At 41.3% G+C, this 27513-nt stretch overlaps 2 protein-coding genes across 2 annotated transcripts in view; both read right to left on the reverse strand.

Annotated features, from left to right (window-relative positions):
- Positions 1-7046: 7046 nt before the first annotated feature.
- LOC139445480 (chymotrypsin-like protease CTRL-1) lies at positions 7047-20318 on the reverse strand. The gene is made up of 7 exons (XM_071226624.1): positions 20218-20318; positions 18032-18268; positions 16459-16636; positions 16015-16139; positions 12383-12538; positions 9675-9805; positions 7047-7304 (listed from the first exon to the last, which is right to left on the reverse strand). The coding sequence occupies exons 1-7, from the start codon at positions 20303-20305 to the stop codon at positions 7143-7145; spliced, it is 1077 nt and encodes a 358-aa protein (XP_071082725.1). The 5' UTR covers positions 20306-20318; the 3' UTR covers positions 7047-7142.
- Positions 20319-24910: 4592 nt separating this feature from the next.
- LOC139453980 (mesenchyme-specific cell surface glycoprotein-like) overlaps positions 24911-27513 on the reverse strand; it is a 29870-nt gene continuing 27267 nt past the window's right edge. Inside the window, exons 11-12 of the mRNA XM_071235447.1 lie at positions 27137-27166; positions 24911-25873 (exon numbers count right to left, since the gene is read on the reverse strand). Coding sequence (XP_071091548.1) covers positions 25803-25873; positions 27137-27166 — 101 coding nt within the window. The 3' untranslated portion in view covers positions 24911-25802. The remainder of the gene's footprint in view (positions 25874-27136; positions 27167-27513) is intronic.

A 27513-nucleotide genomic window follows, 5' to 3' on the forward strand; every position in this document is an offset into this window, starting at 1 on the left:
CTTCAGCTTTTAAAGTAAATACAACAATATGCACAAATAATGGGTCATTTGCCTGTTAGAATCCAACAATTGCCATATGAGAGGCAGCTGTGTGCATGTTTGGATAGGGGGTCGAGATCGTTCAACGTGTTTACTTGCAAATCCTAAATCCATACTTTTTAAAAAAGTTTTTGTTTCTGCCATTGTTGGTTTACAATAAGACATGTGTCTGAGATACAAAGTTGTATACCTATCTTGCTTTGCCATTTTACAGGTTTGCATTATTTACTTGTTGTAATGATTTGTTGTGAGAGAGAATGTTTGAAGTGACACCGCTTTGAACAGTATTTCAGTTATATCACATTGTGTCAGCTTAATGTGGGAGAAAGTCCGATGTGATCCATATTTTAAACGTTTGCCACTGGCAGAGGTATGGTGTTGACAAACTACAATCATAATAGGGGTGTAATGGGATTCAAACCCACGATCATAGGATCCCGGCACAGCAAAGGAACAGAACTCTGCCCAGGGACTTGTTGACTCTTATGTCGAATTGGCCACCTGTGACTACAGCGATGTGATGCGGTTGGTAAGGTGTGAGTTACTTAAAGCTAATTATCTTGGAAGATGTGCAATGGCAGTGGATACAAAAAATGCTGATCACAAATACATAAACATTGGAAACAATTGTCAAAAGGATTCTGTGAAATATGTAAATACGTGGTTTGTACTTCACTAGAATAGTGCAACCGACACAGCAATTACATGCAAATGAAAGACATCTGAGCAAATACAACTGATCGATCTAGTTCCAGTGCGCGATGGATCGTGGATAATCCAGTCACCAAATACGCTGCGCAGAGTTATGTTGATTAGGGGTGACAGGATCCTAAGATCTTGGTTTTGAATCTCTCTTCGCCATGATTATGTTCTTTCTTTGTCAGCATTTTATGCGTATCCCCGTTCTCCTTGCTTTCAAAAAAGTCATCAACATGTGAGATCTAGATCTCTTCGACATAAGCTGACACGTCGTGAAATGCTGATAAAATCGTCGTTAAACCAAACTCATTCACTCACTCCCGGGAAGCACGGGTGTCCCAGTCGTCTAAGGCGCCGCGATTCGCTGTGCAGAGTTGCGTCCCTGGACACGCCAGAAACCTATGATTGTGGTTCGAATCCCAGTTCGCCCCGATTATGTTTCTAGGTTTGTCAGCACCATACCCCTGCTCGTAGGTTTCAGCAAGGTGGAAAATATATAGAGAATCTCAAAAGGGTGTCTTTTGATATCAATTATATCAACGATTGTTGATATATTTGATATCAAAAGACACGAGAATGAGATTTTATTAACTTTTGCAGTTTGCAGACTGTAATAAGCAGTGTCTTAAGTGTAAAACGTACTGCTAACAGCTTCAGTAGCAGAGCCATTAGTGATGTCATTTGATTGTGACGTCATGGTAACAATGAGATCAAATTGGTCTGCAAACTTCAATTTCATTGCAGCGATATATACAATCTGTATATCTCCTGTAGGAGCCAGTTTGGGAAACTAAAAAATGTGAGGGAGGCATCGTCTTGAGTTTTCCTTTCAGATTAAGCTGGCACACCGTAATATAACCGATCAAATGTTCCAAGCAGCGTCAAACTCAACTCACTTATTCTCAAAATGTTCATCTGAGAATAGTGCGCTGTTTAATACTCACATGCATTCTTGCACTGAGCCACAACCTTGTAGGTCGTGTTTCGCCACGTCCAGGTAGCAGGACACATGTTTAAAAGCGTCGTAGTCGCTGGACCCACACATCACAGGAACCATTGTCTGCGCCATTACTGTAAGCAACGCTATCACACACACCATCACCATGTTGAAGGTTGACACGGAAATGAAGGTAAATGCGAATTTAAGTCCGTAATCTTACAAAATGTCTGACAAAATTACAGACATACCACTCCTTACTGATGCTGTAAGACCTAAACATAACGGATCCATAGATATATAAACAAGTGCTGTACAAGGTGTATACAAAACGTGATTCTCCTCCACACACGAACATAATGATCTCCGGAAAGCTTAATCTTTTTATATTCTCAGATAAAACACTCTCGTTTCATGTCAAAGCGTATTGTCTGCTTAACAAATATATAACGTCAGCGCCCGACAATAATCAGTCTCGATTACCTACAGAAACAGGTTTCAGTGGGTGGCAGCATGGTTTGTGCTTGGTGTATATATCACCGGGATTAATAAGTAATGGCGTACAGTTGGAGTGTTGGAGTCTTTGACAGTCGTGCATCTACAACCGTCTTTAAGTCAATTTACTGTAATCGTCATCAAAAGGTTTGTTTGTTGTTGTCTTTTTGTTTTTTAAAATTTATTTTACATTAGGTGCCACGATTTTACAACAGCTTGTTCAAAGGAATGACGAACATGTTACGGTAAATTGAAGACTGTCTGTCCCGAGTGAATGAGTGTTAGGTCTATGTTCCACCTCTACTCTACACGATGAAGGTAATTGTGAATACAATAGACCGTGTACGTTCTACGTTCCAGCTATACCATGACTGTGATAGATAATACAATGGACAATGTAAGTTCCTCGCTCCAGCTATACCATGACTGTGATGGATAATACAATGGGCAATGTAAGTTCCTCGCTCCAGCTATACCATGACTGTGATGGATAATACAATGGACAATGTAAGTTCCTCGCTCCAGCTATACCATGACTATGATAGATAATACAATGGACAATGTAAGTTACTCGCTGCAGCTATTCCATGACTGTGATAGATAATACAATGGATAATGTAAGTTCCTCGCTCCAGCTATACCATAACTGTGATAGATAACACAATGGACAATGTAAGTTCCTCGCTCCAGTTATACATGTACCATTACTGTGATAGATAATACAATAGACAATGGAAGTTCCTCGCTCCAGCTATTCCATGACTGTGATAGATAATTCAATAGACAATGTAAGTACCTCGCTCCAGTTATACTATGACTGTGATAGGTAATACAATAGACAATGGAAGTTCCTCGCTCCAGCTATACTATGACTGTGATAGATAATACAATGGACAGTTTAAGCTCTATGCTCTAGCTATATAAAAATGTAATAGTGAAATTACAATGGACAGTTTAAGCTCTATGATCTACCTATATAAGAATGTTATAGTGAATACAATTGACAGTATAAGTTCTACGCTCCAGCTATACAAGAATGTAATAGTGAATACAATGGACAATGTAACCTCTATGCTTTAGCTATACCATGATTGTATAAGTGAATACAATGGACAGTGTAAGTTCTACGCTCTAGCTATACCACGAATGTCATAGTGAATACAATGGAGAATTGCACGCTCTATGCTTAAGCTTTACCATGACTGTGATTATATAGAATGGACAGTGTAAGTTCTACGCTCCAGCTATACAACGAATGTAATAGTGAATACAATGGACAGTGTATGCTCTATGCTCTAGCTATACCGCGAATGTAATAGTGAATACAATGGACATTGTATACCCAGTGCTTCTGTCTGGGCAACATGAGAGTTGTGTACTGAAGCATTGTCTTGCAGGAGACGGACACCCTTGGTCAGCATGCCACGCCACTTAAGCTTGATAGCGTCCCGCAATTTTCGCAGCAGTGAAGCATAATAAGCTCCTGTAATTGTGGTACCCTTTGCCAAGAAATCCATCATCACTACTCCGTGCTGGTCCCAAAACACCGTGAGCATGACCTTGCCTGCAGAGGGTTGGACACGTGCCTTCTTTGTAGGGGGGGGGGGGGGGGGGGTGACTCCACATGCTTCCATTGCATCGACTGAAATTTAGTCTTAGGACCATAGTGATGGACCCATGTTTCATCCTGTGTGATAAATCTGTCAAAAAAGTTTGCCTGATTTTTTTGGCACATGTCCACAGACCCTACACTGATCTTGACATCTTGTGCTAACTGGCGAACAGTTATACGTCGGGCTGCCAAAATGGCGGTCTCCACTTGATGGATAGTGAATGGGGGCGACCAGGAATGGCAGCTGTTTCCACAGATGTCCGACCACAATTGAACTGGCGATGCCAGTGTTTAACAACGTCATATGATGGGGCATCTTCCACATAAGTTGCTTTCATTTCATCGAAAGTTTCTTTTGGTGTGACGACCTTTCAAATATAAAAACCTAATCACTGCTCGGTATTCTACTGGCTCCATTGTCAAACCCTACCCGATCATAACACCTGTAAAAGTGGTAAGATTAATAGTTCGGTGCTGCAAATTCAGACATAACCCATAGATACATGTATCATTACACATGTGAAATTTCAACCAGATATGATTACCCTAAGTGGTTTAGGGGAATTCTTTAATGAACACCCTCGTATATATACATAAATGTGCAATAATCGTGAACGCTACTTTAAACCCAATGTCACCTAACTATACCTAGGGTTTTGTCTAAGTTTGCGGGAAGGATCAGCTGAACGTTTTTCCTGGAAAAGACACGTCCGTGTGATCTCCGGAGATTTGGTGTTTACCGTATTGTCCCATACTGCTGAGGTGAGTTTCAACAAAGTCGAAGTCATCTGCTCATAAAACAAATACTCGTACTGAATACAAGTTGATTTAATCAAGCGATTCTCGCTGCTATTCCCATATGTCCTGGCATGTTATGCGACGAGATATGAAATCAGACCCATTCTTGTACGTTTTTGTATGATTTGAAATCTGTATTACAATCGTGTCATTCTTCAGCAAATATATTCGTGACCAGCGTTAAACGTTGAGTCAGCCAAATCAATGGAAGTCAGACCGACACAGTATACATGTCCAGCCTACGTTTTAAACTGGATTCATATTACTCTGCAGAGTTGTAGGAAATTGTGACCCTAGATGGACCAGGCTTACGTAGGATAATGAAAAAACCGACATCCTTGTTACGTATTTAATACTTCATCACATTTCTACCTTACGTTGTGATTGATACACATATTTTTACGATGGACAAGTTGTTTCTAGGGTTTTTTCTGTCTATTTTGTATCAGAGAGGTGTAATGCAGAGAGGACATTAGTCAACCTTGCAATGCCACAACATTCCACCAAGCGCTTTTAATTAGCGAGTCATCAGTAACGGGAATTGCTGAAATGAATACGTTTCGAAAGTCATTCCACTCGATCTCAACCCACAGGGAAACACCCTGAACTATTCTCGCCTTGAACAAAAAATCATCTTCATTCCCTAAATTTCATATATTTCTCAGTTTTTATATTACAATTGTTATAAATAATGATACTCAGCTTCAGTTAGACAACATTCTCAACCGTAATTTCATGTTGGTGCCCCGATCAATTAAATATATCCCCCGATTCATGTTGTGGATCAGAAACCTATGATTGTGGGTTCAAATCCCGGTTCGCCCCGATTATGTTTCTAGGTTTGTCAGCACCATATCCGTGCTCGTGGGTCTAACCGAAGTGGTAAACGTGTGAGACCTGCATCACTTTGGGCTTTCCTCTCACATTAAGCTGACACGCCGTGATATAAAACGTTGTTAAACACCACTCACTCACTTACTCACTCACTCACGAACGAACGAACGAACGAGCGAGTGAGAATCTTAAATGCAATTGTGTACCTGAAAGGAAATAGTTACATACTTGCAAATCTTGCATTATTATTCACACAGGCCTAATTGTTTCATTTAATCTTCGGAAACGCAACGACGTGCTTTGATAATCTGCCGGGCAAACGAAAGTGTACCCCAATGTAGGATGGTGACTAAAACTGAAACAAACGTGACATGGTTGTTCGATGGAGCTGTATTTCCTACGGGTATCATAGTTGTGTTTTGAACCTTACGTTTGCAGTGCTTCGGCGACTGCTGTCATCCTAGTAACGTTTTGAAAACGTTTGTAATTTTGGGGTCAAATGCAGTGTTCAAGTGTATTCTTTTGTCTGCCGGGCAGTGTATATTTTGTATTGTGTCGTTCAACCTTATTGTGTTCCCACAGCTGGTAACACAAAGGGAGCTGTTCAGTGCTTTTGTATTCATAGCGCTTAGTCATATGTTGTGAGTCAGTATGTGGGTTGGATTTATTTTGCTTTAAACAGAATACCAGTTTTAATAAAAACTATGCAGGACTGGTTATTACAGTAGAATGAGTGAGTCAGTATGGTTTTACGCCGCTTTTAGTACTCCAAAATATAATTTGATTTAGAATTTATAAAAGAAAACAAATTCGCATAATGCACTGCTGGTGGGTATCGTAGACATCTTATCTTTAAAAATCAATAAATATGCTTTTGGGGCACAGATTTAAACATGGTAGAGTCTTTTGGTTGCAAGTGTATTTCTTACTCTGTCTTCATTGAACCAATTGATTTTGACACAAAAGTACCGCGCCACAGATTTTAACTTTCCAATAGTCAAATTTTCCTTAATATTCAAGCAGCTCCAGCATTTGGTGTCTACATTTCACAACTTTGAAATGCATTCGAGTATACTCTTTCTGCGACCATCATAGACAGCAGGCTCCAAAGTTGTTTGATCAAGCTTACAACATTCAAGGCCTCAGTTAATCTGTCAACAACTTTTATGTTGTATGATTATACTTATGCTCCGTGTTATTTATGTCAACAATTTCCTTGCATGTGTTTGTGACGGGTGCCATCGGTGGGGCAGGATAGACTCACCTTTTCGCGAACACCTGTATCATCACCATGTGAAAGTCTGTGACTGAGTATGGTTTTACGCCGCTTTTAGCAATATTCCAGCAATATCACGGCGGGGGACACCAGAAATGGGCTTCACACATTGTACCCATGTCGGGAATCGAACCCAGGTCTTCGGCGTGACGAGCGAACACTTTAACCACTAGGCTACCCGACCGCCCCCTATGTGAAAGTGATTTATAAACATATGCTTATAACATAGTAGGAATCGTACAGGTATGGCAGCAAATATTGTTGCGTTTATGCTTCCATAAACCGACGCGGATTTACTTAATGTGCACAGCTAGTTTTACGTTCTTACTCCTCAAACGCAAAAATTAAGTCGAGTCTTAAGCTTTGGAGGGACAATCGTTGAACAGACAGAACAACGACTCCATCTTTATTGAGAAGCTGGTCACATGAGCCGCATGACAGTTCCCGGATGTTCAGCTGGCAAGAATTGACTGGATCCACCTGTTGTAGGCGGGTACCTTCGTGTAGATGGCCTGGGTATTCTTGGTGTTACACAGCCTGGTACCGTAGGACGTAATACCGCACTGTACCCATCTCCCGCCGAACTTGCACACCAGCGGACCGCCAGAATCGCCCTGAAGTGTAATATTTATCATCAGTCATTATATTTATTGAACATAATAATGTAGCCTTACACAAGTCTCGAAGGCATAATTATTAGTTAATATCATAATTATGAACACACAATGCCCATCCGTCAAAACTCGCCCCTTTTCCGTAACCTGCAAGACGATTCGTCCCCCTATCGATGAAGTTATGTGCGAAAATAGACAAACCAATCAGAATACGTGCATGACTTTAAAGAATCTCGCAGGAATTTCTTTTTACTTTACATATGTCTTACATTTAAAAATATACCCAAAACACAGTTAAAATGTGTTCAATCACAGTGTATAATATTGTAAGTACCCGAGGTGATTTCAATAGCATCCGGAATATATATGACATTGGGGAAATATACGTGAATTGCGCCACGAGTTGACAATTCCTTTAGCTATTCCCGTCTGCGGTTAGACGGAACCCAGTCGCAAAAATAGCCATGAAAGGGGTACGGGTCGCTATTCGGCTTGTCCCGGAATAACACGAGTTGTTAACGAATGACTCAACGCCATTTAGACAGTGGTCAAATGGGATAATATTTGGGATAACACTTTCTTAGGAAGTACAGATTCTCGTATGTTTTTGGGTAGAGTCCCATCCGGGATTCGAACCCGCATCCTCAGAGTGAGGCGCCTGAACGCCAGCACAGAAAGTCAGCGAATCTAACCCACTCAGCCACCGAGGCTTCCACAAAATGAAAGTCCGACAACTGGTAGTCTAGATCATATACTTTGTGTACCAACTCTGACAAGTGTAAATTGGCACGGCTCCCATAGCCGAAAGCTATGAACACACAATGCCATTTAGGCAGAGGTCAGATTAACAAACGTTGTATTTGTGATAACACTTTCTTAGTGAAGTACAGATTGTAGTACATTTTGTGGTTTCGAATCTGGGTTCGAATTCCGGATGGGACTCAACCCAAAAAAGTATTAGAATCTGTACTTCACTAAGAAAGTTGTAATATAATTTCTAGATTATATAAATAATAATAACAAGTTGTCCTATGAGAGACTGGAGTCCTTAGACTAGATACTGTCCACATATCTAGACTTGCCTATTAGGAGGATAGAATTACTACACATCCATGGACTTTCCTTTCAGTGCAGCCTTGGAGCAAGGTTAATAATAGTGATGAGGTAATTGTTTCATTTGTAATTTCAGACAATGATAATTTTATACAGAAGCACCATCATAAATTAATTATGTTGAGAATGTGGTTTAACTGAAGCTGAGTATCTTTTTTGTAACCATTGTTCAGTTACGTTTTCGGGCTTCAAAATACAGCATCAAAGTTGACTGCTTTAACAGATTAAAATACAGCTTGAAAATAAATACAACACACATATTTCATACAGTACATTCGTAATACCTTCGATATGTGCTGCATTTGAACTAGCCCCTGCATTCGTTCTGTACGTGCATGTAATTAGAATTAATTAATGCGCGATCTTTAATTGTGCACTGCAGAAAGTAGGGCAGTAAACTGTCAATTCATTACAGATAACCTACAGATGAAATACTAGAGTGACGTCATAGCTGAATTTTAAGAGATGCGTTATGACATTCCTGTTGAACGACAGCTTCTTTGAACACAATGGCAGCGAAACACCACACGTCTTGTAAATTGCGCTGTCTGTATCTCAACGTAATTAGGCAATATGATTCAAGCAGTCTCAGTCGCCAAGAATGTCTTATGATGTTAAATGACACACTGAGATTTAAGTTGGCGAATATGTGGATCCTCTGTTAGTGTCGAGGGCCTCGGAATACAAAGATACCGGAGAATCCTGGTGGTTAAAACATCCCTGGACATGGCAAGACCCGGGTTCCATTTACAACTATACATTGAGTGAAGTCTCCTAGCATAATATGACTTGGGTGCTACTAAACATTCATTCACACAAGTTATTCAATTTTTAGTATTACAGAGTTCCATTTGAGACATAACTATTCAAGGTGAGGTACAACAGGGTTTAACGTCACGTCGAAGGTTACTGCACTTAAATAGCGACGTGCATGCACGTGTGTGTGTGTGGCTGCTTGTACCAGTCCGAACTAATGCCGGCTTTATAGTGCCAGCCCACTGAGATACCATGCCGCAGTTTAACATGAATACTCCACTCAGACACAGTTTTCTGACTCCGAGCCGACAGTCCTTGTTTAAGCCCCTTAATGCCTAGCGTCAGGCAGCGTTGCAAGTACCATCTTTTAACGTCTTTTGGCATGACGGCCGAGAATCGAACCCCGGACCTTCCGCTCTCCAGGTACACTTTCTGTCCACTCGATCACGGATGCAGTCACAACTGTTCGAGCCATCATCATGATAGAGAAGATACACTCACCTCACAGGTGTCGGACGCCCCAACAGCACAGATCTGAGTCTTCTTGTCACTGGGGGAAGCAGCTTGGAGGGGACAAGCCGTCCCATCATACACCTGGACAGTAGCGTCGAAGGGGGAGCTAGGATACGTATCTGGAGACAAGTCAGGAACATACCTGTATCCTTTTTCTTTTGGGATTTGTTTGTTGTCATGCTACACATCTATTTGTGTTTAAATAATGAACATTACTTTAATCTGCATACATATGGTTTCTGTTATCTAGCCATGCAGCTTGTACGTGCATATTATATAGGCGTTGTTACATCTATAGAAGTCTAATGGGGTCAGATTTAACATAAAGACTAGGCTTTGAAAAGAAGTATATGCGCCTATGTGGAAGTCGTGGGTGGCATCTGATCATCATCAGGGTTCAGGAGATATCTGTGACAGTAGCACAATAACACAACCCTGTTACCTCATCATAACGTAAACACAAGCCTGTTATCTCATCACAACGTCAATACATGTCTCTGACCTCATCATAACGTCAACACAAGCCTGTTACCTCATCACAACGTCAACACAAATCTGTTACCTCATCATAACGTAAACACAAGCCTGTTATCTCATCACAACGTCAACAAAAGTATGTTACCTCATCTTAACGTAAACACAAGTCTGTTACTGCTTCACAACGTCAACACATGTCTCTGACCTCATCATAACGTCAACACAAGTCTGTTACCTCATCACAACGTCAGCACATACCTGTTACCTCATCATAACGCCAACACATGTCTGTTACCTCATAATAACCTCAACACGTCTGTTTCCTTATCCCTACGCCTACACAAGCCTGTTCCCTCATCATAAGGTCAACACATGTCTGTTTCCTTATCACAACGCCTACACAAGCCGGTTATCTCATCATAACGTCAACACATGTCTGTTACCTTATCACAACGTCAATACAAGTCTGTTGCATCATCCATAAGGTCAACATAAGTCTGTTTCCTCGTCACAACGTCAACACAAGCCTGTTATCTCATCATAACGTCAACACAAGCTTGTTACCTTATCACAACGTCAACACAAGCCTGTTTCCTCATCATAACGTCAACACAAGCTTGTTATCTCATCATAACGTCAACACAAGTCTGTTACCTCATCACAACATCAACGCAAGTATGTTGCCTCATCATAACGTCAACACAAGTCTGTTACCTCATCACAACGTCAACACAAGCCTGTTATCTCATCACAACGTCAACACAAGCTTGTTACCTCATCACAACGTCAACACAAGCTTGTTACCTCATCACAACATCAACACAAGTATGTTGCCTCATCATAACGTCAACACAAGTCTGTTGCCTCATCATAACGTCATAACATGTCTGTTACCTTATCCCAACGTCAACACAAGCCTGTCGCCTCATCAAAAGTCAACACAAGCCTGTTACCTCACCATAACATCAACACATGTCTGTTACCTCATCATAAGGTCAACACAAGTCTGTTTCCTCATAACAACGTCAACACAAGTCTGTTGCCTCATCACAACGTCAACACAAGTCTGTTACCTCATCATAAGGTCAACACAAGTGTGTTACCTCATCATAAGGTCAACACAAGCCTGTTTCCTCGTCACAACGTCAACACAAGCTTGTTACCTCATCACAACGTCAACACAAGCTTGTTACCTCATCACAACGTCAACACAAGCCTGTTGCCTCATCACAACGTCAACACAAGCTTGTTACCTCATCACAACGTCAACACAAGCTTGTTGCCTCATCATAACGACAACACAAGTATGTTGCCTCATCACAACGTCAACACAAGCCTGTTACCTCATCACAATGTCAGCACATACCTGTTACCTCATCATAACGCCAACACATGTCTGTTACCTCATAATAACCTCAACACGTCTGTTTCCTTATCACAACGCCTACACAAGCCGGTTATCTTATCATAACGTCAACACATGTCTGTTACCTTATCACAACGTCAATACAAGTCTGTTGCATCATCCATAAGGTCAACATAAGTCTGTTTCCTCGTCACAACGTCAACACAAGCCTGTTATCTCATCATAACGTCAACACAAGCTTGTTACCTCATCACAACGTCAACACAAGCCTGTTGCCTCATCACAACGTCAACACAAGCCTGTTGCCTCATCACAACGTCAACACAAGTCCGTTACCTCATCATAACGTCAACACAAGTCTGTTTCCTCATCATAACGACAACACAAGTATGTTACCTCATCATAACGTCAACACATCTGTTTCCTCATCATAACGTCATAACATGTCTGTTACCTTATCCCAACGTCAACACAAGCATGTTGCCTCATCATAACGTCAACTCATGTCTCTGACCTCATCATAACGTCAACACAAGTCTGTTTTCTCGTCACAACGTCAACACAAGCCTGTTACCTCATTATAACGTCAACAGAAGGCTGGTAATTCAACAGAATGTCTACACAAGCCCGTTATCTTATCATATCGTCAACACAAGCCTGTCACCCTATCAGTTTAGTATTTCACTGACATAACTGTCTGTAACTTTTGAATTAGTAATGATGTACTCGTGACATATATCACCAGCCGGGTCCACCTATATGTGTCACTAGCCGGATCGACCTCTGTAGGTTGAAAGGGACCTATAAGTCTCACCCGGAATCCCCGGGGTAACAAATCAGAGAAGTGACATACTTGAACCCCCCTGCTGTGAGATGGCTCCCCACCCTGCGACAACACAGTTCCTATTGCTAAGGTTCCCGCACTGCCCGTTGACTGGGAGACACACGGGTTCGGCGTTCTTGATACCGGTGATAGGCGTCTTCAGCGTCAGGATAGCGATGTCGTTCACTGAAGGCATAACCATTTAAGAATATTTACTCCATTTGACGGCGGTTTGCAAAGCGCAAACCTTATACACGGATGTTGATTTAAGCCGCAGCACAATTAAAGCTAATTAAAGTGAATGTGGGTATGCTGGACCTAACAAACCAATGGCTGATGGTATGAGCAACGTTATCGCTATCGGGTCACATTGACCCACAGTCTGGTAACACTGACCCACAGTCGGGTAACACTGGCTCACAGTTTGGTAACACTGGCTTACAGTTTGGTTACACTGACCCACAGTCAAGTAACAACGACCCATAGTCAAGTAACAATGACCCACAGTCGGGTAACACTGACCCACAGTCGGGTAATACTGACCCACAGTCGGGGAACACTGACCAGAGTTTGGTAACACTGACCCAGAGGCGGGTAACACTGGCTCACAGTCGGGTAACACTGGCCCACAGTCAGGTAACACTGGCTCACAGTTTGGTAACACTGACCCACAGTTGGGTAACACTGACCCACAGCCGGGGAACACTGACCCACAGTCGGGTAACACTGACCCACAGTCTGGTAACACTGACCACAGTTTGGTAACACTGACCCACAGTCGGGTAACACTGGCCCACGATCGGGTAACACTGGCCGACAGTCGGGTAACACTGGCTCACAGTCTGGTAACACTGACCCACATTCTGGTCACAATGACCCATAGTCCACTGACCCACAGTCGGGTAACACTGACCCACAGCCTGGTAACACTGGCCCACAGTCGGGTAACACTGGCCCACAGTCGGGTAACACTGACGCACAGTCGGGTCACACTGACCCACAGTCAAGTAACACTGACCCATAGTCAAGTAACAATGACCCACAGTCGGGTAACACTGGCCCACAGTCGGGTAATACTGACCCACAGTCGGGGAACACTGACCAGAGTTTGGTAACACTGACCCAGAGGCGGGTAACACTGGCTCACAGTCGGGTAACACTGGCCCACAGTCAGGTAACACTGGCTCACAGTTTGGTAACACTGACCCACAGTTGGGTAACACTGACCCACAGCCGGGGAACACTGACCCACAGTCGGGTAACACTGACCCACAGTCTGGTAACACTGACCACAGTTTGGTAACACTGACCCACAGTCGGGTAACACTGGCCCACGATCGGGTAACACTGGCCGACAGTCGGGTAACACTGGCTCACAGTCTGGTAACACTGACCCACAGTCTGGTCACAATGACCCATAGTCCACTGACCCACAGTCGGGTAACACTGACCCACAGCCTGGTAACACTGGCCCACAGTCGGGTAACACTGGCCCACAGTCGGGTAACACTGACGCACAGTCGGGTAATACTGACCCACAGTCGGGGAACACTGACCAGAGTTTGGTAACACTGACCCAGAGGCGGGTAACACTGGCTCACAGTCGGGTAACACTGGCCCACGATCGGGTAACACTGACCCACAGCCTGGTAACACTGGCCCACAGTCGGGTAACACTGGCCCACAGTCGGGTAACACTGACGCACAGTCGGGTCACACTGACCCACAGTCAAGTAACACTGACCCACAGCCTGGTAACACTGGCCCACAGTCGAGTAACACTGACCCACAGTCAAGTAACACTGACCCACACTCGGATAACACTGGCCCACAGCCTGGTAACACTGACCCACAGTTTGGTAACACTGACCCACGATCGGGTAAAACTGACCACGGTCGGGTCACACATTCGATTCATCTGGGGTCATACAAAATAAACACAATGCTTAGACAAGGTACAAGACTTTAGGGGAGGGAAACTATATTTGTTTCAGTTGATTTCATCAGTTAACCAATTAAAACTTCAAGTATTTTCAATAAACAAGTGAATTTGTCTGGAACAGAAATGAGAATCCCTCCTGGGAAATTTCAAGTCGCAACGTGTAGAGCCTGCATGAGCGGATCGAGAAGGGATTCTGGTGAGTGCACCCTCCCCTTTTTAAAGTATACTTGCCATGTTGACGTTACATAAAAACACACAACTATATTGTTTGGTGACAAATCTTCAATAAAAATAATTTATTGATTAACCTTTGGCTAAATAAACACAAACGGTTTCGGGAATGATTTCCATTCATTTTATTAACTTTTAGGTGCACCCCACTACTTTTACCTGACATTTGTTCATCCTTGAACTTACCGACTCTGTTATCGTTGTGTTGAACTTACCGATTCTGTTATCGTTGTGTTGAACTTACCGATTCTGTTATCGTTGTGTTGAACTTACCGATTCTGTTATCGTTGTGTTGAACTTATCGATTCTGTTATCGTTGAGTTGAACTTACCGATTCTGTTATCGTTGTGTTGAACTTACCGATTCTGTTATCGTTGAGTTGAACTTACCGATTCTGTTATCGTTGTGTTGAACTTATCGATTCTGGTATCGTTGTGTTGAACTTACCGATTCTGTTATCGTTGAGTTGAACTTACCGATTCTGTTATCGTTGTGTTGAACTTTTCGATTCTGTTATCGTTGTGTTGAACTTACCGATTCTGTTATCGTTGTGTTGAACTTACCGACTGTGGTGTCGCTGTGTTGAACTTATCGATTCTGTTATCGTTGTGTTGAACTTACCGATTCTGTTATCGTTGTGTTGAACTTACCGATTCTGTTATCGTTGTGTTGAACTTACCGATTCTGTTATCGTTGTGTTGAACTTACCGATTCTGTTATCGTTGTGTTGAACTTATCGACTCTGTTATCGTTGTGTTGAACTTACCGATTCTGTTATCGTTGTGTTGAACTTACCGATTCTGTTATCGTTGTGTTGAACTTACCGATTCTGTTATCGTTGTGTTGAACTTACCGATTCTGTTATCGTTGTGTTGAACTTACCGATTCTGTTATCGTTGTGTTGAACTTACCGATTCTGTTATCGTTGTGTTGAACTTACCGATTTTGTTATCGTTGTGTTGAACTTGCCGATTCTGTTATCGTTGTGTTGAACTTATCGATTCTGTTATCGTTGTGTTAAACTTACCGATTCTGTTATCGTTGTGTTGAACTTACCGATTCTGTTATCGTTGTGTTGAACTTACCGATTCTGTTATCGTTGTGTTGAACTTACCGATTCTGTTATCGTTGTGTTGAACTTATCGACTCTGTTATCGTTGTGTTGAACTTACCGACTCTGTTATCGTTGTGTTGAACTTACGACTGTGGTGTCGCAGTGTTGAACTTACCGATTCTGTTATCGTTGTGTTGAACTTACGACTGTGGTGTCGCTGTGTTGAACTTACCGATTCTGTTATCGTTGTGTTGAACTTACCGATTCTGTTATCGTTGTGTTGAACTTATCGACTCTGTTATCGTTGTGTTGAACTTATCGACTGTGGTGTCGCTGTGTTGAACTTACCGACTGTGGTATCGTTGTTTTGAACTTCAGGATTGAATTATCGTTGTGTTGAACTTACCGACTGTGATATCGTTGTGCTGAACTTACCAAGGGTGTTATCGTTGTACCTGGGGTGCTGGGTAACCTTCCTCACATCGATGATCCTCTCGCCGTCCTTCTTGGTGGAATCATGTTCTGCTATTCCCACTGACAGATCTCTTGCCCTCAAACCGCTGAAGACACGAAGTTAGTTACACATAAGTGTACATTTGGTTGGGTTAACAGAGTTTATTACCATCGTGCTTTTGTATACATAATAACATAATAAGTATTATGCAAAAACGCTAAAAAAACAAACACATATACAACACAAGAAACCCAAACATCAGAATACATTTTCTAAAAAATAGCAAATGGTTGAATTTTCCTGTTACTGTTTGGGAATAAGAAATAGGTTATATTTATTTTATTCTTGATGTAGTACATGTTAATATGTGGTCAATGTGCTACAATCTGTATAAAGTACTGTTATACGACCGCTCCATGACGTACATAGTGCAGTGAGCTGCCGTCAAGACGTGTGTCGGGTCTATGATTGTGGCGGTACACACAACCTCCCCTAGGTACAAGAACGACACAAGGAACTGGTACTCTCCCTTTGCCACTTTTTCTCCATTGATGACTCTCAGAGCCGTTGCGGCTCCGTTGCTAAAGACAGTGCCACATGTTCCTGAAAATACACAGCTGTACTATTAGCCCGGGTAAAGCTCTGTGTGTGTGTGAACAAAGAAAGTTCAGGAACGATAAAGGATAAATTACAGATATCGATTGCATACTCCTATGATAAATGGTAAATGACACACCGAGTAGCAAAAGAAACTATACCTCTCAGTTGATTTTATCACAAGTTTGATATTCAGTTGAAATATCTTAAGTTAGCGATATTATATCCAAAAAAGGAATTGTACTGGTGCTTAGTCAGCATTCAAAGAATACTTCTACATTGTTGTATTTTTTTATAATTTGATATCATTTGGTTTAAAAAATTGAAAGATAAAAAGCAGTTCGCATTTTATATAACCTATAACTGCTGATGGATATCTTTAGTCTGTCTTACAGACCCTGATACAAATATATATCAAATACAGCCCATGCAAGTCTATAATGTTTGGCAAGTCTAGATCACTGCAGTATCAGGATGAAGAGAGTCACTGGGCTCCTTTTATTATGTTTTTATTAAGATAACTGAACAACTGTTTTTTTATGTAAGATGTGTTCATTTCAGAGACTAGATGTTAGTCTAGGATATCTTAGACATGTTATGTTTGAAAATCAATACATTTGCTCTTTTCGGCACAAATTTCCAACATTTCAAACATCGGTCATTTCTTACCCAAGTCTTCATTGAACCAATATATTTTTACACAAACATACTAAACCACAGATTGCATTTTACAAACTGATGCAGGAATGAGTGATGGTTAAACAGACATAATCAAATTTAACGATGATTCTTTCAATTTTCAGTTGCATTAAAAACAAACTCGGTATAGTTTCCTTTGCCCTCGCCTTATAAAGTACAAACAGTTTGGATAATGACAATGTCCACGTCGATGACGTGTTGCTGGCGTCTGCTCGTCTGCAATCACTAACAACGTACCAGCGACTACCGTTACTCTAACGAACAACTGTAAATGGTCTAGCCTCTCCGTCTTGATGCAATTCAACAACGCCAGAGAATACCCAGTCTCGATTATTAACGAAAGAGATTTCGTTTGACGTAAAGTCTCAGTGGCGATGAAGTTATATGAATGAATCACTGAAAATAAGTGATGACACCAGGTGTTAGCGAAGTGTGTAAGTTGTACTGCTGTCCAGGTAACATCCATGATACAAATTGCTTTAAAAAGTAAGAGTTATCGTTTACTTTTAACGATACCCACTGCAATCAATGATGTAAATTGTTGTTAAATTAGTGAAAGAATATATATCTTACTAATTGACTATCAAACAACATAAAAAACATATTAATCTAAATTTTGGCCAACGATTTGAAGCCAACTGTTATTTTCTGATGGGGTACATTTCGTGCGCCCAATGAACCCTAACGTCTCTCTGTGCTTACGCGTGGAAGGTTTCGCAGTTGTTGTAGTCGTCGTCGTCGTCGTCGTTCTTGTCGTTGTCGTTGGTTTCTGTGTTGATGGCGTTGTGTCTTGGTCGGGCAAGATGACGATGCCTGAACATGCCTGGGAGATAAGCAGCTGCAGTAGCGGGGCTTGGTCGATGTCTGGTACAGCGTCTGCCATGTCCAGTAGACTCTCGCAGTACGAGGACGATGTACTGGTACCGAGCTGTATGGTCGCTGAAACAAACAGTGAACATACAGGGATGAACCAGTTGGTTCTCTCTGCTTTCAACTTAATGTGTGTGTTTTGTGTGTGTATGTGTGTGTGTGTGTGTGCGTGCGTGCGTGCGTGCGTGTGTGTGTGTGTGCGTGCGTGCGTGTGTGTGTGTGTGTGTGTGTGTGTGTGTGTGTGTGTGTGTGTGTGTGTGTGTGTGTGTGACGTAGCCCGCCTACACATGTTTGTAATAGAGCTGATTGCGGTGTACCACAAGAAACATTGAACAAACTAGACGACCTATTCACCTTTCTAATGTCTTTCTCATAAGAAACCCCACTCAGACACAGAATACTGACTCCAAGCCGACCAGTCCTCGTTTTATCCTCTTACTGCCGAACGACTGTCAGGGAGACAACAAGTGCCCTCGATTATCATGTAACATTAAAAATTTGTAATTTCTATAGCGCTAAACGTCGTGTAGATTCAGATATTGCCTCAGACTTTCCATGATCAATGTTGCGATTTCTCTGGAATATGTTTATCATTTTCCTAGTAGAACAGCATCATCGGTGCAGGGGTTGCATATCGTACTTTTCTTAAAACGTTTCCCAAAGATTCATCGTGAATATTTTCACGCTACCCAACTTCGGACTCAGAGCCTTCAAAAAATCATTTGAAAATGATCCGGTATCCGCTTTGTCGATACTGGTTTCGTTCGCTGGCGGCATGAATCCGTCAAAAGAAGACCTTTATTTACGGTGTCAGGCTCTATCGTTTTGGACTGATCGCTGTGTCTATCGGTAATATACGGTAAATTTACATGGCGTCATCATAGGCAAGGATTCATCTCAAGAATTACGTCATATAACAACTGAACTGAAACACGGATATGACAACACTGCAAACATGACGTCATGTAACAATGAGATTCCGCTCCGGGTTAGAGTCCCCCCATAGATCTGAGTCCTACGTGTATAACAAAGAAGGTATATGCAGTTTAGAGTGAGTGAGTGAATGAGTATGGGTTCATGCCGTTTTTAGCAATATTCCAGAAATATCAATAAATAAAATCGACAAAACCCTTTCTATATTCATAAGAAATATCTGCTGAAATCAGAGTCCATTGTACGATTCCGACTACATCATGAGCATGTGTTAATGAATCACTACCAAATAGTGATGATACCAGGTGTTAGCGAAAACGTAAGCGTATGGTGCCAAATCGGTGACACCCGTCACAAACACATGCAAAGGTAAGTCAATATTCTACCTGCAAAAAACACGAGAACATATGGTACAAAGTCAAAATAAGGAATTACATCGGACATGATTTTTGTCATTGATGCGTCAGGTTTGGAATGTCCTCCACATGTCTACCAGAAACTACCTGAAAGCTTAACTGAGGCCATGAATGTTGTAACCTTGATCAAACAACGTTTGAGCAACAATCGTATGACAGTTTTTGAAATCTTGGTAGAAAGAGCATGTCCGAGAGTACCTCAAATGTTGTGAAATGTAGACACCAAAGGCTGGAGCTGCAAGAATTTTGCTTGACAAAGAGGGAAAGTTAACTATGGGAATGTTGAAGACATCCCTCTCGAATACAGTCTTGTGGAAAGTGTTTTGTCATTATGAATCTTTATGCATAGATGTGAATATGAAACAGATGCATGAGACGGTCCTACTGGTATCCTTTATTTCTGGTTTTGGTTGGTAAATCAGAAATGGGCTTCACACATTGTACCCATGTGGGAAATCGAACCCAGCGATTCGGCGTGACGAGCGAACGCTTTTATCACCAGGCTACCCCAACGCCCCGCTTTGGTAATAAGATATGGCTTACATATCATGGCCTGATATTTACAAATGATGAATATAATCATGCAAACGTAATTAAACCCCCTTTCAAAATTATATTTCTGACAAATATCGGCAGCGTAGCGTTACTCGAGCTTAACTCGTTACTCACCTCGTTTGAACCTCGACTGTAAATGCGGACTAATTGCATTGCCAGCTAGTGGCAATAACGCCAATAGGACGAGGCAGAGGCTTGTCATCTTGCCGAGAGTCTACAGGTGAGTGTTAAAGACAGGAACATGGAACATGTGTGTATATACCTTACCTCGCGGTGAGTCACATGTGAAGACCATTTATTGGTTCAGTTACACAACAAACAGACCTTGTCATACCATCCTTTTTTGTGAAATTGTACGAGGTCAATAGCCTGTCGACTTAATTACTGCATGTTGTTCAAAGTATGAACAATCTTATGTTTCTCTGTCCAAGAACCTGATAAACATGACGTGCCTTTTCACTTTTGTGGAACCGACCATGTTTTTCGTAAATGTTAATTAAAAGAAAATTCCGTATTCATCTATCTTCGTGTATTCGAATGGTTGTAGGGGCTGTTGGGTAGTCTAGTGGTTAAAACGTTCGCTCGTCACGCCGAAGACCCGGGTACGATTCCCGACATGGATACAATGTGTGAAGCCCATTCCTGGTGTCCCCCGCCGTGATATTGTTGGCATATTGCTAAAAGCGGCTTTAAACAATACTAACCCACTCACTCACTCAAATAATTGTGGGGCAGATATGACGTCAGTCTTGTAACCATGGTCGTGATCATATTTTGATAAAAACTCATTTTAGTTTGTCAAATGTGTGAATACAATATGACATTTATGACTGAAATTCATCAAGAAAAACAGTCATATGCCATGACAAACTTCTGGATATTTGGGAGGAGCTCGTCCTGACAGTGTTTCCCTTGCAGTTTAGGATGTTCACCAACAAATCCGAGTGTGGCAACCCACATATATGTTCCAATAACAATCATCATTATGGTTAAGACAGACTACATGTATGTGCCTCAGGTATGAAGTAAAACAACACTCTCCAATTACAAAATGCACGTAGTATTATATGGCAGTGTATTTTACTGTTAAACAATTATTGTAACTGAATAACTTTGTAACTGTTGAGATCCGGTAGAGGTTCATTGCGTTGTATTTGGACAGTGACTAGTTGTCAGGAATGTAGTACTTTTTTGATATAATCAGTTTTGAGGAAGTTACTATATTAAGATGCGTGTGTGATGTGTAAACTTCCGGAATACCGTGATAGACTGTGATAAAGCGTTATAGAAACATATGTGATGGTACTGTGTGGAAATTTCTAGTAGCTTGTTAGACAGTATATAAAGGGACAAGAGCGTTCCTCTCGTATCTCTCACACATTTCGTTATATCAAGACCAGCTTTCGTGTGAAGATCACCCCGGATTCCCTGCCTGGAGCCATCTCGGAAGCTTGACAACCGTCGCCGCGGGGGTGAACATAATATTATCCCTTACTTTATCACCACTTTTTTTTTTGTATTTGAAACTGACCACTGCCATCATTTTATGTATTGCCATTGAGTATTGTACTACCACTCTATTGTGTACTGCCATTGTAATTGATGTGCAGTAATTTGTGTTGAATTGTTTTTTGTAATACATTTGTTGGTTGTCTTTTAGTCTCACACTAAGTTATTTTACATACAGATTTCTGTGTTAGCACATCATTTCAATTCTACAATCGACACGTAACAAAGGCTATATCTATGTAGGTAATGGTCAACAAGTAGGCTCATTTGTGTCGTCTTCATTTATACAGAGGAGCAAAAGAAACTATACATCTCAGTTGTTTTTATCATGTTTGATTTTCAATTGAAACTATCTTATATAAAAAGATAAACTGTACTGGTGCTTTGTCAGCATTCAAAGAATATCCCTACATGGTTATATTTAAAAATATATAAATTGATTTAAAACCTTAAAATTAGATCAGATTCGTTTAATACACAACTGCTGATTTTGTATGATATTATCTCTGAAAAAAATCAATATGTTTTTTTTCGGCACAAATTTACAACATCTCAAACATGGGAGTGGTCATGTGGTTGCAAATTCATTTCTTAGCCTAATCTTCATTGAACCAATTTATCCTTCTACAAACTTTTGCAGGAATGAGTGATGGTTATATGGACCTAATCAAATTTAACAATAGTTCTTTCAATTTTTAATTACATAAAAAACAAACTCGGTGTGTATACGGTGAAACACCGTCACCTCGGACGTAAAGTCGTGACGTCGTACTTTGCCGTTCAGATAGATACCAGATCATACCTCAATTTCTCTTTGGGTCGCCTATATACAATTAAAGGTAAATCACACTGGTTTTCTTATTTCTTATTTTCTTATACGAGGCGGTCTCACTGGTTTCTTTTATTTCTGGTTCATAGGGGTAGATACGTGGATGGGAATTGGCTATTTAACCATTATTGAGCGATATCAGATCACCGATGTACCTTAAGCTTAAGTTAAACTTCTTGGTCGAATTAACATGTTTTGATTTTGCCAATCCGAGAAGAGATTCCAATTCTTATGAATGACGAAACAGACCAGCAATTTGTGTCCTTTGTGATGCCTACTTCCTGCCTTAATGTCTCAAATATCACATAGATGTTATCAATGAGAAATGTTTTCAGATGACATTAATTTTGCTTCCATTTTTAACAAATTATCCTGGGCCTCTGAAGATAGATATTTAACTTTATTTATGGTCATCACGTTTCGAAACAATGAATGAAGTTTTTCCTTAGGTTTGCCGATAAGTTTGCTTGTTTGTTTGTTGTTTAACGCCGCTCTCAGCATTATTCCAGCTAAAGGCGAAAGTCTGTAAATAATCGAGTCTGGACCAGACAATCCGGTGATTGGCATCATGAACATCGATCTACGCAATTAGATATGATGACATGCGTCAACCAAGTCCGCGAGCCTAATCACCCGATCCCTTTAGTCGTCTCTAACGACAAGTACAGTTGCCTGTCACGGCGAATATGGGTTGTTGAAGACCTATTCCTTCCCGGATCTTCACGGGTCTTGTCGTTAACGGTAGTGGTGTACAAAGTTTTGACAAAACTGGTTCTTTAATTGATAGTCATTCTTCATACACCTCAAGACACACAACAATATCCACGATACCACTAAGTTTTACCCTCGTGAATACTCAAGCATGATTTGTCAATATACAGTAAACTACGGTTATAACGAACACGCTTATAACGAACTGACGGATATAACGTACTTACTTTTTTGGTCCCGACTTTTTGCTGTGGTTATGCTGTATATATGCATATAACGAACTACAGGTATGACGAACTAACATTAGTAGTCCCTTTAAGTTCGTTATAACCGTAGTTTACTGTAAACATATGCCATTAACGAGTGAGTGAGTGAGTATGGTTTTACGCCGCTTTAAACAATATCACGGCGTGGGACACTGGAAATGGGCTCCGCATATTGTACACATGTGGGGAGGCAAACCCGGGCTTTCTGCTTGACGAGCTAATCTCATCAAGGAGGTTTCCGTAAAAATGATCGTTTATGGAACTAAAATCGAAATTGGAAATATTGTTAGATAATGACCGTTGTTGTTATTCCTACTGGAAAGGGTATTTGGCGTTCCCGAACAAACAATTGAAGCAAAACAAGTACGGTTTGCGAGTCACACAATCCACACATGCAGGTGTACTGTTCCCAGGTGTGTGGGTTTGTAAAACCACATCTCCCACAAATGACATTTCAACATGGCGAACATCTGTCATTGGTCCTCCTGTCCTATGGCAAACAAAGCGGACTGAGGCGTTGTTGATACTGTGTGTATACCAACACTTGCATCACAGAACTATGTTCACAGGATCCTGACTCACCTGTTTGATTTCTATTCCAGCTTGATAAAGATTTTTGTTTCGTTATTTCTGGAGAAGAATTAGATTGTCTGTATTTGATTGTCCTGACAAGAAGTATGCGATGACTGCTTACATTTTCAGCTGCGTGCACATACCTACGAAGAGAATGTCATTTGCCTTCATGGTAATACTATCTCATTATCAGCGCAATGTATTTATTTGTACAGAACAGGAACATGTAAATTTTTTCGCTTTTTTTTAGTTTCACAGACAGAAAATGTCAAATAAGTTTTCAAGTATGTTTGGTAGTATATTGTGTTGACATGAACACTGCTGCCGTTTCTACTGTTACTGTGGCAACTATCACTACTACAACTACTTCCTCTTTTGCTGCTATTAATGCTGGTGCTACTACGACGACTACCTCTTCTTCTACTGCTGCTACTACTACTTCTGCTACGATTACCGTATTGCTACTACTACTTTGGCTAAAGCTACTACTACTACTTCGGCTAAAGCTACTACTACTATATCTTCTTCTATTGCTCATGATGTTACCAATACTGCTGCTACAACTATATACTACTGCTACTACTACTGCTACTATTACTCCAACTACTATATACTACCACTACTACTTATACTAATACTTATACTCCTCCTCTTCCTCCCCCTACTACTACTACTACTACTACTACTACTACTACTACTACTACTACTACAACAACAAACAAACATTGTTGTAACTCAGATAATCCTCACACTAGGCACTCACAAACGTATTTTATCCCGCCGCGCTCACACAGTCAAAACACATACACACAGTCCACACCCATAAAGATACAGACACAGACATAGACAGACACACACACTCACAAACGCACACACAAATGAAAAAAACAACACACAAACAAGCAAACGCAGTCAAGATACGCTGGTGTACAGAAAGTTTATTCTCTTTATTTTCTGATGTCTTTATATGGGTGTCAATGTCCCGTCAGATATACTTATAACCACACAGACCATGTCTACGACGCTACCACTGGGGATGCACGCAGGTGATGAAGCTGTCTGGATGCGCATCAGGCTCTCGCCTTCATAAAGCATCCCCGCTCAGTGTGATATGACGCTACATCCTCCAGTGGCAGTGTGATATGACGCTACATCCTCCAGTGGCAGTGTGATATGACGCTACATCCTCCAGTGGCAGTGTGATATGACGCTACATCCTCCAGTGGTAGTGTGATATGATGCTACATCCTCCAGTGGTAGTGTGATATAACGCTACATCCTCCAGTGGCAGTGTGATATGACGCTACATCCTCCAGTGGCAGTGTGATATGACGCTACATCCTCCAGTGGTAGTATGATATGACGCTACATCCTCCAGTGGTCGTGTGATATGACGCTACATCCTCCAGTGGCAGTGTGATATGACGCTACATCCTCCAGTGGTAGTATGATATGACGCTACATCCTCCAGTGGTAGTGTGATATGACGCTACATCCTCCAGTGGCAGTGTGATATGACGCTACATCCTCCAGTGGTAGTATGATATGACGCTAGATCCTCCGGTGGTAGTGTGATATGACGCTACATCCTCCAGTGGTAGTGTGATATAAAGCTACATCCTCCAGTGGCAGTGTGATATGACGCTACGTCCTCCAGTGGCAGTGTGATATGACGCTACATCCTTTAGTGGTAGCGTGATATAACGCTGCATCCTCCAGTGGTCGTGTGATATGACGCTACATCCTCCAGTGGTAGTGTGTTACGGCATAACAGTGATACGTATGGCGTTTTGCAGCAGACAATAGCATCTTCAGAAACACCACTTGATTGCCCCGTGTAGGATGAGGATGCCAGCCAGCAACAGAAGGCTCGCCTGTAGTCCTGGAAATAATTAATGTGTAATTATGATCTAACTAATGTAAATAGTTGTATAGGGTAAATTTGACTCACAAAGATCTTTAAACTATAGTCCTAGGTGTAACTCAAGTTACGAGTGTTTGGAACTGAGATAATATTTTATTTTCCGTACTAAAATTGTGATCGCTTTGTGAGCGAAATATTTTACACTACTAATACTACTGCTACTACTACAACTACTGCTACTGCTACTGCTACTGCTACTGCTACTGCTACTATTGCTTATACTGGTATTACTACTCAACATACTACTACTACTTCTACTCATACTACTACTACTCATACTACTACTACTCATACTACTTCTACTCATACTACTACTTCTACTCATACTACTACTACTACTACTCATAGTACTACTACCCATACTACTACTACTACTTCTACTCATACTACTACTACTACTACTACTACTACTACTACTACTCATACTACTACTCCTAACCTCCGTGGTCTAGTGGTAGAGCGTCCGCCCGGAGAGTGGAAGGTCAGGGGTTCGATCCCCGAACGCGTCATACCAAACGACGTTAAAAGATGGTACTTGTTGTTACCCTGTCTGGCGCTCGGCATTAAAGGGCTAAAACAAGGACTGGTCGGCTCGGAGTCACTATACTGTGTCTGAGTGGGTTATTCATGTTAAACTGCGGCATGGTATCTCAGTGAGCTAGCACTATCAATCGGCATCAGTCCGGACTAGTACAAGCAGCCACACACACATACATACACGTGCATGCAGGTCGCTATATTGGTGCAATAATATTGGACGCGACGTTAAACCCATTTCACCTCACCTCACTACTACTCCTACTACTACTACTTCTACTTCTACTAGTACTACTCATACTACTACTATTCATACTACTACTACTGCTACTATTCATACTACTACTACTACTTATACCACTACTTATACTACAACTACTACTACTACTACTATTCATACTACTACTACTTTTACTACTACTACTACTACTAGTAGTAGTACTACATTAGAGATGAGCACATACTAGTACAATCGCGTATCGAAGTAAAAACTGTATTTCATGATTATACAGATGACGTCATAGAAACATCAGCACATCGTCAGTACTGATTATGTCTATCACGTTTATTAAATATACTCAAGAAAAGGGCGAACTTAAGTGAAATTCGAATTATCGACCTCGGAATGAGCCGTCCTTGAGACCGTGCGCTCACATAGTGTCAGCTTATGATATCGATACTTACCACTGGCCTGACTAGCTGGAGGGATCGTTCCTGAAACAAGAGTGGTCATTTTAATTATACGTTTGTATAATAGAGATTAGGGATGGATATACTACCCGGGTACCTACCCCTTATCACCCGACCCTACCCGGGTACCCACTGTAGGTCTCAAGAAATAGGTCCAAAATGTGCGATAGGGCATATAGCTACCCTAGCACTGGCAAATCGTATTTAGATACATGTATTAAACAATCTGGTCATGCATACACTGAAGTTGACTCAAGTTATATCTTTATTCAAAGATATGAAAAGTCAGAAGGAATGCGAACATGTGTGACTTGCAGTGTAATCATAGAGTTGTAGATACTTTTTTTGTCATTAAACAATATGCCACGTGG

This window comes from Haliotis cracherodii, unplaced genomic scaffold (genome assembly GCF_022045235.1).
Source record: "Haliotis cracherodii isolate W230 unplaced genomic scaffold, xgHalCrac1.p SCAF_10, whole genome shotgun sequence".
Taxonomy (NCBI): Eukaryota; Metazoa; Mollusca; class Gastropoda; order Lepetellida; family Haliotidae; genus Haliotis; species Haliotis cracherodii.